Here is a 19475-nt window from a genome sequence, read left to right as displayed (position 1 = left end):
CACAAAATCATCCACGATCTGCCCATGTGCTGTCTCTCCTTCCTCAAGAAGGCTAACGATGGCCGAGTCGTCAGCAAGTAATGTTGGCCAGCTGAGTAATGCAGTCCCTTTAGCATGTCCCGGATCTTCCCTGGGGACTTCTCCCAGTGGGACGTGCCCGGTAAACCTCACCAGGGAGGCGTCCAGGAGGCATCCTAACCAGATACCTGAACCACCTCATCTGGCTATTCTATAAATCTATTTATTTTTTTATTGTGCAAGAGATTGGGTTTATTAAAATGAATAGATGTTTTCTGTCTGGCACTTAAGGAAGAAGAAAAGATCACATTTTTCCTTTATCTATCAAAACCCATGGAAATGGGTAGAAAATTGTGATTTTGGATGGGAAACTGCTCCTAAAAGCCAATGAGAAATGTAGTTTGTTTTTTTTTTTAAACTAAATGCAGTTTTATCCTGGTGGATATACGTTTTGAGGCAAGACAGCAGAGGCAAGACATTTTATGACTATGTTTTACAAACGTGAAGTACAAATTGGGCCTTCTTTTGCCTCTGATTTGGTAAATCTTGGTTATAGCGATATGAAACTTACTGGTTTGGAATCTGTGAGATGTGAGCTTTCAGTAGAGGAGTCATTTGTCCGTGTTCATGCCATCAGGTGGACACTGAGAGACATAATTTGTGTTTACATATTTTTTTTCAGACTTTGTGTACCTGGTCTTTTAATTGTTTGTTGTCTTAACTGTGTTTGGTGGTCATAGAAATAATTTTACTTAGCTGTTAGCTGAGATTCTGGACTTTCTGTGGATACCACACATGTTTATAGTTACATTTAGACCTAACGTTACACCCGTAAAATCGGATGTTAACCCCTTAACTCCCGGTAGCGGAAGGTGCAGGTGCAAGAGGTTAAGCTAAACAGTCAAGTTACGAATGCAAAGTTAGAGAAATTAAAGTCCAGAAATCTGGACAATGAAGCATTAAAGGTGCATGGATGGAAGTTATTGTGCATATTGTGAATATTTCTCTCTTCTCACTAGGGCTGCAATGATTAGTCAACTGTGTCGACAATAGTCGACAACTAATTTACCAGTCAACTATTGTCGGCAAAAAACAAAAACAAAAACACCAAACAAACAAAAACAAAACCAAACAAAACAAAACAAAAAAACTATAGGGTGACACATTGTCGTCTTCCCTATCTCTGCTGAGAGTTGCAGCGGCGGACCAGGGAGCAAAACGGCCGCAGAGGATGTCAAAAGTCTGGGATAACTTCACGTTAAACTTACACAATAAATTAAATACATGTGAGATTTGTAAAGCAGATCATGCGTACCACGGAAGTACATCTGCAATGCTTGAATATTTAAAGAGGAGGAACGTCGGACTTGCATAACAACCTCATGCAAGATTTCAAAGCTGAAAGTGAAATAAGATCCATTTATAATAATTATGAGAAACATAATCCGATTTGTCAACTAGTCATTTTAATAGTCGGTGACTACAGAATAGTCATTAGTTGCAGCCCTACTCCTCACCATCTAGAAGCTGTGAGATTCTAATCCTGCTTTCTGTCTGTTCACCTGATGCTGATATTCATCAGCTATTGTTCCTTCTGTGTTTAGAAGGAAGCAGCTTCACAGCTTTAAATTCATCCTGCTGACTTTTTACATTTTAGTTAGTAAATTCTAAAAATTTCGTCCTCCTTTGTTATAAATATTGGATTTTATTTATATGAAGAAATATTTTAACTGTTGCTGTTTAAATAAAAAACTACTGCTAAATCTGTTTGTGTGTTTAGTGCAGGGGTCTGCAGTCTTTCCAATCCAAAGATCCATTTTTCTCTCAGCCAGCTAAATAAAACTTGTTTAGCGCTGCAATTGTTACGAGACCTTTTGAAAAAAGACAACTTATAATTTTTGATAAATCAGGATCAGAATATTTTATTGATCCTGGAGGAAATTGTGTGCGCACAGTCGCTCCGTACCAAATAAAGAAGATAAAATAAAGATAAAAATCTCAATAAGAAAATTTTAAAATGACATTTTCCAATATCTATATAAACAGGTACAGAATAAATCCTGCTAGTGAGTAATATGTACAGTATTATCAAAATGATAAACAGTAAAATGTAAATGTAGCGCAAAGTGCAAATGTATAACAGTGGATGTTGTTGCTACATGGAGGAGTTGTACAGTTTGATGGCCACAGGCAGGAATGATTTCCTGTCGTTCAGTGGAGCATTTAGGTGGTTTCAGTCTCTCACTGAACGTACTCCTGTGACTGATCAGCAGGTTGTGAAGCGGGTGGGAGATATTGTTCAATATTGTCTTTATTATAGACAACATTCTCCTCTCCAACACCATCGTCAGAGAGTCCACGTCCATCCCCACAACTATCTACTATAGGAAATTTAGTGTTTGTAAACCAAAATTTACTGCATTTTCTTTATATAGCAGTAGGCCTTCTTTTAAAGGAAAATGACCTTTTCTACGTAACAATGTGATTCTACATGCTACAGTCATTTTGCAGTTCCTTTTCTCCAAGGCGACTAACATCTGTAGAGTGGTCAGGCAGTAGCGTTAAGGGTCTTGCCTAAGGACCCAACTGGTAGTTGTTAATATTTGTCTCCTGTGGGTACATGTGGCATTTTGTAACCATTTATTCTAGGGGTTAGGCCTGTAGGCATGTATTATTTTTGTTTGCTGCTTGAACTTAAAGGAATGATTTTTTTTTTTGCTTGTTAGATTTTGTATAATTATATTGTGAGCCTGATTTTGTTGCACATTAAACTTCAAAGTTTATATTTTGTATTTTGCCCTGCACTGTGCTCTTTAAACCTCAGAAGTGTTCAGTTTGTTATTTTTTTATACCCAAAAAGGAATAGGCAGACCTTTACCAATATTTGTGCTAACATGCTGCTTTCTATTTCCTGCTCTAGAGAACAAAGAATAATACTTGGAAGCATCTTACATGTACATGATGCTACAAGAGAAGTCTGGGTAGTGTTACTGTTAGAGAGTAGGCTACTGCTACATGTTGAATTTTAATGACAGATGTTACCATGACGATCACGTCTTGCTTGGAAAAAATAAAAGAAATATTTAGTACATACCTTTTATTTATTTAGTATATTATTTCAAACTGCATTTCCACATTGTAATTTTATATAAACTATTCATTAATTGAAATTACAAAAAAATTCTTTATTGTGATGTATATCATTATCAGGATATAAAATGAGCTATATTGGGATATGAGATTTTGGTCATATCGCCAAGCCCGAAACTGTAGTATTAAGACACATGATAGGCTATAATGAAAAATGAAGGGAAACTGTGTTTTTCTATTTAACTTTTTATTGACCCTTTTTTTTCCTATCGCACCACACATCTATCGATCAGTGTGTACTGTTATCGAATTATCGTCTAGCCCTAGACTGAATTTTAGAAGTTATGGTTTTTACAAGTGATCTTCCTGGACTGTGACCTCAGAAACTGCTCTGTCTGGTTAATCTGGACTTTCCTAACCTGCTCCATGTGTGTTAAAGCTGACCCACAACCTTAAATTATCCCACTCACCTCCACTTCTTCACTGATTCTACCTTAAAGGCTCCTCATTGACTGTGTTTGTTCTTGTTATTGCAACACTTTTGTCAGTCTTGCACAGTGATGGGAATAACGGAGTTAAAATAAACGCCGTTACTAACGCCGTTGCCTTTTTTAGTAACGAGTAATCTAATTAATTACTTTTTCTATCGTTACAACGCCGTTACCATTACCAAAATGCCGTTACTACAAGTTACTGAGTGAAGCTACGAAGTGGTCGTCCCACTTGGTTTAACGCTAGCTTGGCTCACAGACACAGGAGCTCCAAATGTGTGTGTGTTTTCCCCTGTAGTGAAAACAGGGGTAAGCGATTAAGTAATGATGATTGGAGGAAAATTTTATAAGCCAATCAGAGACACCAGGTGGGCGGATGTTTACACACAAACCCAGCACATAGAAGCACACACACAAAAAATCAGAGCTGGCGAGTCCGGAGTCTCAGGGAAAGACGGCGTTTTCGAGGTGGAAATGATGAAGAAAATTCTTGAAGTACAGTTGTACCAGTTGTGGTCTTTTGAGGTGCAATAAATATTAAAACCTCTGTTCAGGTACCAGTCTTTGCTGTTCTACTCTATGCACCTGGCCTGTGAAACCTGTTCTGAAAAAAATCAAACTTCTTTGACATTTTTAAACTTTAAAAAAGTAATGAAATAGTTACTTTCCCTGGTAACTAGTTATTTTTATAGTGGAGTAACTCAGTTACTAACTCAGTTACTTTTTGGGAGAAGTAACTAGTAACTGTAACTAATTACTTTTTCAAAGTAACGTGCCCAACACTGGTCTTGCAGGTGTGTTTCTTCTAGATCAATTAGATTTTTGTCATAAATCATTTAGACTCTAAACAATGTAACTACTTTTAGAGTCAAACTGATTCAGTTTTTGTTCTATACTAGAGATCATCAATTACTAATTAAATAAGTTATTTGATTCACTTTAACACCTTTCATTGTGTGTCCATTTGTATTTGAAATAGTTTTTGTGGGTTAATTGAATCACTAGTTGCAATATAACATACTTTAAATGATTTTGTTAATGACAGTGAAAAGCTGCAGCGCAGCTTGGACTCCCAAGGAGGTGCATTTTCTTCTGTGGTAATCTTTCTTTGACTGTAAGTTGCAAGCAGAAACTGAAAACTATCCAGACAGTATTATGAGATTTCCTTTGGCCCTGAAGGCAACAATCTGCTGCTGTTTGTAGGAGGATTAGGATGACGGTTGAATGAAGGTCGTTTACTTTCGGCACAATGCTTAAACTAACTTAAAGTCCTTTATCTGGAGATGTTGTGTTTGGGTGGTCGGCTTCTGTTTTTTTTTTTTTTTTTTTTTTTTGGCGTGTTGGGCAGACATAACTCATCAAAGACACATTACAGTCAAGAGGAGCTTTAGCTTCATTATACTTGGTTGTAAAAGTAGTTCCCCTCTTATTTTTCCAACCTCCAATTTTAATTATCTAATAAATTTATGCAAAGATGATGTGAAATAAATGGATAAAAGAAATTCTAAAAATAACCCTTTTCACTCATGTTCATCAGAAATGTTTTTTGACTGTATTCACAGTTTAGATGTGAGTCAAAAAAAGTTGAGTCATCTTATGGCATGTTATCCAACTTTTAAATAATATAAATATTAACCAGTTCAGTTCCCAAAATCTTGAGCTATCTGGTGCTTAAAACCCTTTATGTCAAATACTGCATCATTTTTTGCATGTGTATTTTGGTGTATGTAGCCGTTTGTCTGGCTCTTTCAATTCATAGGGGCCTATATATCTGCCTATATTTCGACAGGTCTGAAAAACCACCTTATGAAAGTGTAAAAAGCTTTTTAGCAATATTTAAGAGTTTATTTTTAAATGTACATGTTTCCATTATCAGATTTTAATTGTGATTTTTAGGTTTTGCACAATTCTAGGGATAATGGAAACACAGCCAAGGTCATGTTCATCATAAAGATTGGATCATTCACCTGTAGGATCTACAGGTAAATGTTGCTGTTTTGCAACTGCAATCTTGACAAGTAAAACAAAAAATCAGTTGTGGTTTGTAATAACCTCTTAGCTTTAATTTACAGACAACATAGCAAAAGCTAAAAGAGTATGGAATAAGAGGTTTTTCTCAACATCGTTTGCTAAGAATTTTTGGCTTACTCACCCCTTATTAATGACTTCCCAAGAAACCCTGGTATAACCATCAGTTTCATGTTTGGAAGAATTGAAACAACCAAAAACCAACCTAAACATAAAGCTTTTTCCAAGATGGGTACCATGGGTACAACACTTCCCACCCTCCACCTCCATCTTCATGAGGAGAACAGCCAGAGCGAACAGAATCACAAGAGACCCCCATCATCCTAACAACGCTCTGTTGGAGGCTACGTTCTGGTCGGTGCCTAAGGCTCATTAAGGCAAACACAGAGAGACTCAGGAGGAGCTTCTTCCCTCAAGCTGTCAGAGCCATGAACTCTACCCTGTAGTGACACTGGCCAGTGTCCTACCTTCTGCTGAAAAACACTATCATTTAGCCATGTCACTTTAACAAGGTTTATATTCTGTACTACTATTTACATGTAAATATTATATATATACATATATATATATAATATGTATGAGAGGGAGAGAGAGAGAGAGAGAGAGAGTCAGTCTGTATAGCATTTACATCACTGCACAATCATTGCACTGTGGCTTATTATATTTATATTATTATATTACTGTGCTGTTGTTTTTGTTTTTTTACTAGTGGTAAATGGGTGTGCACAGCCTTGGATGCAGATACCACTGCATTTATCTGCCATCTTGCATGTGCATGTAACAAAAAAAACCAAAATCAGGCATAGACAGCGAATGTTAGGCCTCTTTTCATAGATTTAACTGTTGCCAATTTTTATAAAAAATGTAGCTTTGTTAGTGATTTTGGTCACCAGTAATCATTTAATATAATTTAGTAACATCTAATCACATACTGATTGAAAGTTACCCACTGATCTTGCAACTGGAATATTTTTTTTACCCTACTGAGACATCTTAGCAGTAGCAGCACTTAAAGTGTTCTTAATCAGAGATTGAATATTGTAATCAAAGAGAGCTCACGATTACACAGGGAGAACATGCAAACTCCACACAGAAAGGCCCCCTTTCACCCCCCCATCCCCCCCAAACTCAAACCTCAACTGTGCTGTGAGGCTTTCTGCTCTGTAAACAATAAATAAAACTTACATAAATGATATATAAATAAATAAAGTTACATTTTTAAACATTCTAAAAATATTTTGAACATATTTTTTAAATGAGCAGAGATATTTGAAACAGAGGAAACAAAATAATGTTAGCTTTTGACTTCCAGCTGCCCTTTAGCAGACCAGCGGCTGTTTGAAACATAATAATAGAACAGCAAAATAAAGAAAAAAACAAGACCATATATCTGAAAGTAAATAAGGCTGCTTCTACAAACCATTGCACACAGACAACAAAAAATGCATCAATCTCTGCCGAATCAGTCATGTATTAACAGCTAAACTTTTTTTCATTCATTCATTCATACTCTGTACCACTTAGTCCATTACGGGTTGTGAATAAGCTGGAGCCTATCCCAGCATTTTTATCAGGTGAGAGGCAGGGTACACAGGTCACCAGTCCATCGCAGGGCCAACACGGATAGGTACAAACAACCACTCACACACGTAGTCACTCCCAGGGAGAATTTAGAGTGACCAATTAACCTAACATGCATGTCTTTGGAGCAGCTAACAGCTAAACTATCCATCAAAAAAAAGTTTAAGAATTTAGGAGATGTAGCGTTCACAGAATTAACTCGTCAGGTTGTGCTGTACGCCCAGACTGAGTTATATACAGTTAGAAATGGCAAATAACACAAAATTTAATTTCAGTGTTACATAGGTAAACATTAACATAATTTAACCCAATTACTGTGTATTTAGTGTACAAAGTTAGGTGGTAATCCTGCAGGTGGTGAAACGTCCATCCACAGGTTAGCAGGCAGTTGGAGCCTATTTCAGCAGCTGCTTAAAAAAAAAAAAAGTCCAACAAAAGTGATCTAATCTGTTTGTTTGGAGGGAATAAAACTTCCTTGTGACAGTTTACCACTCCAGCATGCCTCTTCTATAACTCTCATGCAATGAAAACAAAGACTCATGCAGTAGCACCGATATTGTGTATTTGTTCCATACGTAAGTTGAGCTGATCTGCTTAATGCAAAGTGATGATAAAGTGATCTTTACAACTGATTAATCGTTGCATTTAATACCACAATTATGAAAACAAGTAATTGTGACATCTTTAGTTTGTTTCTTTGGTAGATCTCTGTCACCTTAATGAGTCTCAGTACATTCTACTCAACTTTTACCATTTTCTTTTTGACATCCCTACTAACTGAGATCACCATCAGTGGTGTGTAGCTGGCTGCAGCACAATACTGCATCTCAGTATCAAGGCAATGCTGTTTTTATATGGCACATTTCATATACAAAATGATTCAAAGTGCTTTACATGAAACATTAAAAGCATTACAGCGTGGTGCAGGGGGCAATAACAAGTACATTAAACACAAACTAAAAGAAATAAAAGGAATTAAATAAAAACAGAAAGCTAAAATAAAATAGATATAATGCGAGAAATGATGTTCCAGTTTGAGGAATTAACTGTTATTTTGATAAAAGGCAGCAAATAGAAAAGTTTTTAACACTGATTTAAAACTGCTGAGTCAGCAGACCTGCAGTTTTCAGAGAGTTTGTTCCACATGTGAGGAGCATAAAAGCTGAACACTGCCTCTTCGTGTTTAGTTCTGACTCTGGGAACAGAAAGTAGACCTGACCTTGATGACCTGAGGGATCTGGTTGGTTCATAATGAACCAGAAGATCCTACATTCACTTTGTAAACTAACAGCAGGATGTTGAAGTCAGTTTTTGACAGACAGGAAGCCCGTGTAAAGATCTGAGGACTGGAGTTCTAGGATCTACTTTCTTAGTTTCTTAGTTTCTTAGTGAGGACTTGAGCTGCAGCGTTCTGGATTAACTGTAGCTGTCTGATGGTCTTGTGACCTGTGAGGTCTACTAAAGATAAATGCATGGACAAGTTTTTCTAAATCCTGCTGAGTCATCGGTCCTTTAATCCTTGATATGTTCTTTAAGTGGTAATAGGCCGACTTCACAACTGTCTCAATATAACTGCTAAAATTGAGGTCTGAGTCACTGACAACTCCCAGATTTCTGGCTTGGTTGTTAGTTTTGAACTTAGCTGCTTGAAGCTGAGAACTGACTTTTACTCTTTCTTCCTTGGCTCCAAAAACTATTATTTCAGTTTTGATTAATTTAATTGAAGGAAGTTCTGGCATATCCAGTCTTTAATTTGATCGATACAGTTGATCAGAATTTGGATTGGACTGAAAATATTGGAGTAAGGAAAATGTAATTTAACATTAAAGGGCATCAGAAGGCTGCATAAATAATGTTTTGCCAACTTTTCATGTTGGTTATTATATACATGAGTGAATAAATTATATTGTAAAACAGTAAAATGTTTTGCCTGTAAGTCATATTTTAGTTGGTGTAAGCATTAAGGAACCAAATAAGAAGTTAATTTATTCATTGTATATTTTTTTTAATTAATTGTCCAATTAATCGGTTATCGTGAATTCTTTCTGACAAATATCAGAATCGGCATCGGCCTCAAAAAATCCATATCGGTCGGGTTCCACTGCTCACTGTCACTGGTATTGATGTCCATGATGCAGGCAGGAGCTGTGTAAATAGGGTCATCTGCTTTTATAGGGAGGGTAAAATTCCAATGAATTCCACTCTGCTAAATGGCCCTTCCCAGCCTTGTTTTACAGTACTTTTACAGTTTCTCAAGCTTAAGTGCTGTACTGTCTTGTTTAGCAGCTCATTAAGAAGGCGTTTGTCTTAAATGTACAGAAACTCGTGCACACACACAGCCAGACACATGTTATGACTTCAAGGAGAACTTTGGCTTGCCTAGACTAGTGCCTTCAGACTGTTTTGTTTTGTATTTTGCCATGCAGGAATTATAGTGGTGGCATTGAACTTTCTACTGGTTTGCACTTTATCTCACTGCAGCGGTGATTTGCTCAAGGTCCTAGCCTGAAAGGAAGCACCCTTTTCACTATGATGACCATCAACTGAAGCTTCAATCTGTGTTAAATGAATTAATTTAAGACCATGCTGGCTTCTTGCAAAAAAACATAGACTGGCTTAATTATATCTTAATCTTTATTTATATTTCAGTAAATAACATACCACATGCAGATGACTCTACAAGTAGCCTCTTAACCTGTTTACCTGTATAACTGTTCCTGATGTTTCTTACCTGTGGTTTTTTTTGTTTGTTTTTTGTTTTTTTAATGGATTAGTGCATGCTTGAAGTAGAGGATTACTGTATGTAAATACAGCTGCAGACTGGTTAATTGGAGAGAACTTACAAAATAGCTGTCTGATATTTAATAATTGCAGAAACCTTCAAAGGTTTGTAATTTGAATCTCTTTCAGAAAGTGCAAAAGTTCAGATTTTACAACCACAGAAAAACCTCAATATAATGAGGTCATGTCATTAAAACTTGCAGCAGCAGTTCCACTTGCTTCTTCTCTGTGCTTTCTGTGTGACATATTGAGCCTCTTCATGTCCCTGTTTAGGAAATGTCAAAGGTCATATCAGCAGAAAGCTGCATGTGAATGCTGCTTTGTTCTCTGATGCAGTTTTTCAGTTGTCTAGCCTTCAGTCACGCACATGCATGCACATGACCGCACATACAGACATCTTACCCACACAGGCACAAACATGCACCTCTCCACTTATTTCTCCTTCTCTTGTTTAATCCAATCATGTCACCAGGGTTGCAAAAGTTTTTCAAATGGAATTGACCTCCACAGCTTTTTTCTTTTGTCTCATCCTTTTATTTTTTGTACTTTCGAAAAAATTAATTAACAGCAATTGCTCACTTTTAACCCATGAAACATTTGATTATGTTTTGCTTCACAGTTCAATTAGTGAAAAAGCTAAGTATAAGAAGGAAAATGTGGCATTTAATCGTTGTCAGCGCAGAATGTGCGGAATATGTGCCAGTGCACGATTTCCTGGTACACTTATCAGTGTTGCCAACTTTTCAGATCGCTCTATTAAAAAATGCAACAAGCCACAAATCTACCAACTTTTTCTGATATCACTGGAGATTTTTGGAGGCTGACTTGAAAGATTGTATATTTTATTCTTCTCAGTGAGCAGCGGATATTGCCACAGGCCCCTCCTTCATCCAAAAGCACTCGCTGGAGCCTTGGTCCTCACACAGCAGCAGCACCGAGCTCCCAGCTGCATTTAGAGCTCCATGACCAGGCCTAAAATGAAACGAAAATGAAAGCAAAGTTGCCAGTTCCCTCCCTGGCTTATTGTGAGATATTAATTTATATAATTTATATACATTATATGTGAATTTATATAATTTATTTTATTCCTCTGGGATCAATAAAGTATTCTGATTCTGATTAATTTATATAATTAATTCATTAATGCCTATTATTTGACTCAGTCGTCCACAGAAATTTGTTTAAATTTAAAAAATGTTGCTTCGGGGAGGGGCATGAACATTCAATGTCAAAAAATTAGTTTTATATTAATAGGAAGTCTTTGGTGCACAATATAATTACACCAGTCCAACCAGAAGCATGCGTTGTTTGCAAAATGGCAGCATGCCGAGTGGGTGTTCTGTCTGTGGAAGCAGATAGGAATTGCTAATAAAAATGTTAGATTTTTTTATTTGTGCCTTTTATTTTCATATAGATTCCTATCCTTATCTTTCTCTAGTTTCAATCACAGATGGGAAAATATAAGGCCAGTGCAAAAGTGCCAAAAACAACAAAAAAAAGTTTATTTATTTATTTATTTTTTTAAACAGCCACTAAAACACTGCCTTCAATGGCAAGTTAGACCTTGTATGATATGTTACTATGCCAAACCTCAATGAAATAAACATGTTTCCTTTATTTTTTTAACTTGTCCTGTCCAGCATGGTAGCAGCAGAATGATCGTCTGGCTTGCTGCTTTGCCAAAGGGGGCTTTATGGATAAGGCTCGTCCTGATAATAAGATTTTTTAATCTTATTTATTTATTTAGCATTATAGAATTTATGTAATCCTGCTGGACCTGACTAGATACTACAGAAAAAACGAAGAATAGTGAACAGAAGTAAAAAGGAAAACAGAATGAAGAAAGAGGAGACGAAGATACAACAGACAGAAAGCAACGACACTTCAGTCCAAACTAATACCAGACAACCAAGTGCTACACCTGTACAGAAACAAAACAGGGAATTTACTACGGCTTTTACAGGAAAACAAAGCTGACAATCATTGGGAGTTCCTAAAAACAAAAATCAAAACAGCACCGAAGCCGGTTTCACAGTGTGAAGACGATAGCAAAAACTAGGAGAAAGGCTTCAACATCCACACAAAACTGCTGTAGTACATTCTACAAGGCTGTTGGGGGGCGCTACAATGATTAAAGAGTAAGACTACAGAGCTAGAACAAGACGTAGCACATGCGCAGGTAATGACATTTCTGCCTACTCCTGCTGTTGATGGTACAGTAGCGCAATACTGTGATATAAATCAGGGCATTTTGGTGCTAAAGCTGTACACAAGCGAGGACTGTCTGGAGCAGCACCACAACACAGTTGGTAAATGGACGCCATTATTGTTGTTGTGTTTGGCGCGCTTTCATCACACTGATGTCATATCCTCTAGTGGTGCAGTTACACTGTCCTCACAGTACCACAGATGGTAGAGGTCTCAAACCTTTCCACCTTGGCACCTGGTTTCAGACATGATTGGTTTCATGGAGGCTAATCCCTGGTTTCATGGGGATGAAAAGGTGGATTGCTAAAATACTTTTGCGGTTTCACTGCAATTCGGCGTCGTGGGGACGGCCCCTTAGTGTTTCTAGTAGTAAAAACATATTTCACATTGCTAGTCTGTTTTTGTGCATTATATTTCTTAAAATGCTTCCACAAATAATAAAAATAACTTATTTTATTTTATTTTACTTGTTATTTTATAAAGTTGCCAACAGTTCTTAAAGGTGATTTAGTGAAATGCACACACTTTTTTAAATGCCTTTTTAAAACATTAAAATAACTAAACATTGTTTATGTCTCACTGTGACAACTTTGCAGTTAGAGATCAACAATAATGTAGGAAAGTTTTCCTCATAAAACCAAAATGTCACTCTGCATCTGTTTGTATCTTTTTAACTTGCCCCCCCTGTCCTCGTCTCTTACCCCTCTTCCTAGTTTAACTGTCTGTCTCTCTATTTTACCCTGGTTTCCTCTGCCTCTCTGGGCCCTCACTCTCCCTTAGTGTCCAGAAGAAAGGGGTGGTGCATTCCAAAAGCCTGGAGACCGTTCCCCTCTTTCAGGCAGCAACCCACAGAGTGACAGAGGAATTAAAATAAGAATAGCTGCCCATTCACCCCAGTGCCCCAGTGACGAGCTGGAGGGAGTGAGGGAGGTTGAAAAAAGAGGGAGGAGAGAAAATGAAGGGGGTCCCATACGCACTCCATGTTCCTATTGGCCAGCAGGGTTCCCTCTGTTTTTACATCGCTGCCATCAGTTATGCTTTCAAGTTTGTTTTACGCATTCTGGCGTACATACACACCACACATGTGCATGCATGCATAAATGTACACGTCGGGACTCAGAGTTTGCACACGTGCACTGGAATACAGGCGTCTACACACCATCAAGTGAAAGTGGCCTGCAGAGGCAATACTGACCACGCAGTGCAGAACAACGTGAGGTGACCCAGAGCTGTGTGAGTACAAACCTTGTCTCATTTAGCTGGTTTGATCACATTTATTATTAATATTATTATTATTATTAATACACAATTATCAGCTAAACTCTAATATTCCTACGTTTTTGCAGTTTTGTGGTGCAGATTGTTTAAAATGCGACATTGTGCTGTCACCACGCCTGTAAGTCACTAAACTGTAAACTCTTTAACTATGGAGCTGTTAAAATTTAACAGCAGAGAGGTTCAGCAGAGCTTTTTTTTCCAGCTGCTTAGCAACTGTTTTGTGGCACAATATATAATTATTTTAAAATGTTCATTATAATTTTCCAGACTGAGAATGTGTTCAAGGGCACTATAGGAAAGTAATAATGTTTTAACGTTCGAATAATTTATCGAGCACTTCTCAAGCCATTTAGCAGCAAATAGCACACATGATCTTTCAGAGATCTCTAATCCTAGAGCTTGGACATTGAAGTGAGGGGCCCCTCTGTACCACAGCCATGGTGGTACAAAAGCAGTGGCTATGCTATCATATCTTATCTCAGCTCTATTGTCTGGCTGTCACAATTATTCATTTTACCTAAGAATTAACTGTCTCTTTATTTTGTATGATATTAATACAATATAAGAACAGCTAAAACTTACACCTCATTTAAAGGTCTTTATCTCCATTAAGTCAGTCAAGTTTATTAAACAGTAGAAAACCATTTAGGAAAATGCCCTTTCTGTTGAACTCTGCAGTTTTTATGCAAGTGATTAAAGCGAATAGCCACAAAAATGCAATCTCTAGTTAGTGTTTAAGACGCAGTAATTCAAACCAATTAATTGTAGTTCTGTTTTAATCAAATTTAAACAGATCTGTTTTACGATCTACATTAGCCTAACGGTTCATATAAACTCATTCATAGAAAATAATTTCCAAGCTATGGAAACTAAATTGCATAAAATCTTCTCTTATATTCAATTCTACGTCCTGAGCATGCACAGGGTGGTGGAGAGGAAAGACTCCTTTTTAACACGAGGGGTCATCACCATAACTCTAAGCCAGAGAGACCTGCTGAGAAAGAAAAAGAGAAACATGAAATAATGGCAACAACCATGTCATATTTATACATAGAGAATACAAAGCAGAGAAAAGAAAAATGCAAGGAGATGCTCATCGCATCATGGGATGTCCCATGCATAACTTTTGCTACATCCATGTTGTTGTAAGGAAAAAAAAATACGAGGACTACTAATCCAGTCATTGGCTAACAAAGACTAATGGAAGACTGATCTAATATCCAGTCAACCAAATTGAATATTTTTCTTTTTTCTTTCTTTAATTTTTCTTGTTTTAAATCTGGTGCTTGAGGGGCAGACACGGTCATTCGGGGTTTTGGGAGGGTTGGCAGCAGGTCTGAAGCTGGAGAGAATCCCGTAAGACTGCAACTCTGCCTCCTGGTCTCAACTCTGACCTGCCATTTTTTTAGATGACTAATAAACTGAATAAATAATTATTGAATAAATGTGGTGGTTAGCACTGCAGCCTCACAGAAAGAAGGTTGCTGGTTCGAGCCTCGGCTGGGGAGAGGTGGCCTTTCTGTGTGGAGTTTGTATGTTCTCCCTGTGTATGCGTGGGTTCTCTCCGAGTACTCTGGCTTCCTCCCACCATCCAAAGACATGCATGTTATGTAAAATGGTCTCTAAATTCTTCCTAGGAGTGAGTATGAGTATGAATGGTTGTTTGTCTCTCTGTGTTGGCCCTGCGATGGACTGGTGACCTGTCCTAAATGCACCCTGCCTCTCACCTGTTAAATGCTGGGTTAGGCTCCAGCTTCCCCGCAACCCTTCATGGATGAAGCGGTCAGATAATGAATGAAAGAATGAATGATAATAAATTGACTGATGAATGCCATCTCTCCTAAAGACACCAGATTTTCCCCAGAAGGTTTGACAGTTATCTGTGTAGTGTCATGTTGTTTGCTGGACCAAAACAACCAGTGGCTGAAGGCAGACATGTGGCTAAAGATGATCAAAGTCCAACATTGTTTTGGAACTCATTTTGGTGACCTCCATTTAGTGTAATCAGGTATCATTACCACTGATGTGAATAACAATCATACTGTATTTACGCTTACCTTTAGCTAGCAGTTTCAGATAGTATTACATGTCTTCCACTCTGACACACTCTAATGCCACGTTTCTAACTATGGAGCTGAATATTTCTGTTATACTCATTTTAAGTCAAAATTATATATATATTTTAATTATTGAAATATTTTGTGTGTTACAGCCAGACACATCCTGGTGCCAATACAGTGAATCCAGGCATCCAAATGCCCACAATGGCTACACGTTTGAGCCTCCTCATGCTCGGTGAGTAGAATTCATCGACAACTTTGGTCCTTCTCTGTTTAGGTTTTCTTTACAGTTTTCTTTATTTTGAGATCACCTGAAAGTGAAGTTTGGGTTTGTTTGCTGAATCGCCACTACTTTTTCTTTCCCTCTATCATATGTATCTGTTTGAGGGTAGCTGATTAATGTCACATTTTTAGAAATGGCTTATTTACCTCTACACTGAAAAAAGTGTTTAATTATTTTCTGATGTAATGTAAGAACTGCATCAGACTGCATCAAAACAATTTGAAGTGTTCGAGCCAAATGAACAGAAAACTGTTTAGAAGTGTTTAAACAGAAGCTGAAGCTTCTGCTCCCTCCATATATGCAAACATATTTTCAATTGCACCCATCCACCAGTTAATTTTGATGCTTTGTAATCATGAAAAAGATCACAGCTTTCGTAGTTGATGAAACTACATTGATAATAAATTACAGGAAAAAAGCTCCATGAGTACTGACTGTTCATCTAGCTAAAAGATTAAAACATTCATAAAAATGTTATTTTCAGCTGTTTCCACCCATTTTCGCCATGTTTTACACAACCACTGAGGGAATAATATGTTGTCATATTGTCATTTTATTCCTCATTTTATTAACTGTTCAAGTTTGTTCAAATGACTAATATCGTGTGTACATCATGGCTCTTTCTGTCACTGTGTGTCCCTTAATGTCTGAATTTATTTACAATTTTAAAAAACAAAATTAATACAAAAAAAAAAATTAATTATAAACAAATTAATAACAATAAATTAATAAAGATTCATAATAAATAATATATGAAAAAAAATACATAAATAAAAGTGAGTGGTTTCATGCAAATTTGCAATACAAAGAGTTAAGAGGTTAAAGCTTGAATATTGTCTAATTGTGAACCATTAATCAAAAACTTAAGCATGGCCACATTTATATACCTCCTGTGCAGTGTGGACAAAGCAGAGCAGCTGGATCTCAGGCATTACGGGCCCTTGCAGGGCTCATGAATGAGTGCAGCCAAGGGGCACTTTTGAACAGGGGCCACCCACATGCAGGGCAAACTGCCACTGTTGAAATTTGTCAGCACACATATCTTTGTTTAGGTTTCTCCAGAGAAAGCAATTGCATCAAAGCTGAAGAAAAATTCTTTACATACTGTAAGCCACTAGCACACATCAAAAGGTTGAGTAATTATGTGCACTGTGTTCACCTTTTCTTGCTTACCTGCACACAGGTATGTGGGTCAGTCTTTGTGTTAATCATTGACTGGAAGAAGGCTGTGTCCGTGTGTGTGGGGCCAGAATCTGTCAACTTCCGTAACTGAGAGCCTGAGTTGGCTTTCATCCTTGCATGGAAGGATAAGTAAAGATCTAGGTGACCCAGACTGTATGAAATAATCCTCTAAATCAAAATGATCAGATAAGTTAAGATGCTATTATACAGGAGAAAGAGCAGGTAAAGGTGGATGTATTAAGGTGACATAGATGCACAATAAGGAAATGCTGTAACACCAAAAAATATAAAAACCTAGATTTGTCACAAGCAAAATACCCATAAAAATGTGTTTCAAACCTGTATATACACTAATAATGGTATCAATATGAATTTAACAGACACTAGATTGTTAAGGAATGGGCCAAAGTTTCCCTGGTTTTTTTTACAGGATTAATTAATTACATATCAAAGTTTTCGCTTTGCCCTTTTCCCCCTAACATGCATTAAGCTTTTATTACCATGACTTGACACTTCCTTTCTTCAGAGTCAACGTTTTGATTTAATTATAGAAAAGTATGGCAGAATAAGAATTGCAGTGTGGTTCTGATTGCTGAAAGCAGATGATTTCTTTAGTTTGTCCTAGGGATCTCCAACTCCGGTCCTCGTGAGCTACTGTCCTGCAGGTTTTGGATTCTACCCTGATGAAACACACCTGACTCAAATCACTGAGTCATTAACATGCTTGTGCAGAGGTGTGTTGTAGTAGGAGACATCTGAAACCTGCAGGACAGTAGCTCACAAGGACCGGAGTTGGAGACCCCGTGCCATAAAATCTAATGAGTTTTTGAACATTGTTCACTTCAGTTAAGGCCTGCCACAAATTTGTAGTTTCAAAAACTTGAAAGGAGATTTTTTGATAGGTGTCCAGAAAGAGCAGAACTACAAAATTAAGATGTATTTATTAGCTTTAATTTACACAGGGAGTAGGCTGGGACTATGTATCATGAATTTATATTTTAAGATGTTCCCAAAAATTAAATGCTTAGATTGATATTGGATTCTAGTTGATGATCTTGCAATCCTCTGAAATTATCTTGGGACCCCCAGTTTGGGAAAAGCTAATGTACTTAATGGTGACATTAAGTAAGTGATGTAATCTTGAAGAAATTCACCTTTCTTTAGGACAGCTGAGAGAAAATAACTCATGTTTCCGTGAGTTCTCCACAGTATGATATGTTGTTGAAGGCAACTGGAATTAACATTTTGTAGACATAGTTTGTGCCATTCGCACTATGCACATGCACTCAGTCATAGAACTGAAAGGTGCGTTTGCTTTTTTTTTTTTTTTTTCTCAGCCCTCTGACACCTGGAATGTTTTTTCTAATGAATGGCATTTTCCTCTCTGATTTCACATTCCTGTCGTATGCAAGAGGAAAATACCCAAGGGTGTGTTTTATGTGCAACTTTTCCTGTGTGTGAATGTTTCATTGCCACATGCTACACTGTAATCACACTCTGGCAAACCAGCTGGTGTTAGGCAAACAGCTTTACACTGAAAATAATCAGCCCAGCTTTCTTTTTGACTTTTAGATTTTTTGTGTACCATATTGTAAATAAGTAGTCTAAGAGTACATGAGTGTTCTCCAAAGATTCCCACTAGGTTGTCATTTTTAGTAGAGATTACAGAAAAATCTAACTTCCTTTTGCGTCTGCATGTTATCTTGGAAGAAAAGGGACACATCTTCACACAACCACTAAACCCACTTGCCCTTGACTCAGCCCTATATGGACAACTACAAACAATGATTTACAATACTGGTCTCAATACCAATTAAATGCAACAAAATCTTAAATCTGTAAGGTTTTAAATTGTATTAAATTTAACATGCACAAATACAGAGGAAATATTTTTGCTGACCATCTTTATTTTGTTTTAGAGCAATTTAGCAAATTATAAATTTAATGCTATCACCAATCTCGAAAAAGGCTGGGAGAGTGACCAAAGGAAAACATTAAAGGGAAAGAAACTGTTCTGAGAGGCTCTACAACCAAAAGATTAACTGGTGGCAGGTAAAGTTTTCAGGATTGAGCATAAAAAAGCATAACTATGACATGTCTGCCTCTCCTTCCAGGGGCATAACTTAAAGCTGTAATATTAAAGGAGGAAAATAATTATTTCAATTCTCTCCGGGCTCATCTCAGATTCATAGAAAGACCATTAATATGACTCCTTTTCCTTAGTTTTTTGTGGCCACTTTAGCAGGATAACTCCAGACCCTATCCTTCTCAGCTTTATAGATATGGGGTATTTCCTTGACTGCCTCCTACTGTAAATGAATGGAGCATCAGGAAGAGGAGAATCAAACTAACACAATAGACAAAAACATTTAACAATCCATATCCTCTGGTCACAGATGCTTGAAAAGTGTGAACACGATAAAGACGGGTCTCCATCTCAATTTAACATTAGGTTCTTTGTGTGTTTCCATCCAT

At 37.2% G+C, this 19475-nt stretch overlaps 1 protein-coding gene across 2 annotated transcripts in view; it reads left to right on the top strand.

The window, feature by feature from the left end:
* Positions 1-19475, top strand: part of lamb2l (laminin, beta 2-like) — a 69527-nt gene that overhangs the window by 6236 nt on the left and 43816 nt on the right. The window contains exons 1-2 of one of the 2 annotated variants that reach the window (XM_042004223.1): positions 13241-13430; positions 15688-15770. In XM_042004223.1, the coding sequence (XP_041860157.1) occupies positions 15731-15770 (40 nt within the window). In that variant the 5' untranslated portion in view covers positions 13241-13430; positions 15688-15730. Of the gene's footprint in view, positions 1-13240; positions 13431-15687; positions 15771-19475 lie in introns of those variants that run through there. The other variant, XM_042004222.1, reaches the window with a different exon arrangement.

This window comes from Melanotaenia boesemani, chromosome 13 (genome assembly GCF_017639745.1).
Source record: "Melanotaenia boesemani isolate fMelBoe1 chromosome 13, fMelBoe1.pri, whole genome shotgun sequence".
Classification (NCBI taxonomy): Eukaryota; Metazoa; Chordata; class Actinopteri; order Atheriniformes; family Melanotaeniidae; genus Melanotaenia; species Melanotaenia boesemani.
Note: the sequence above shows the minus strand (reverse complement) of the source record. Positions and strands in the feature narration are given on the sequence as shown.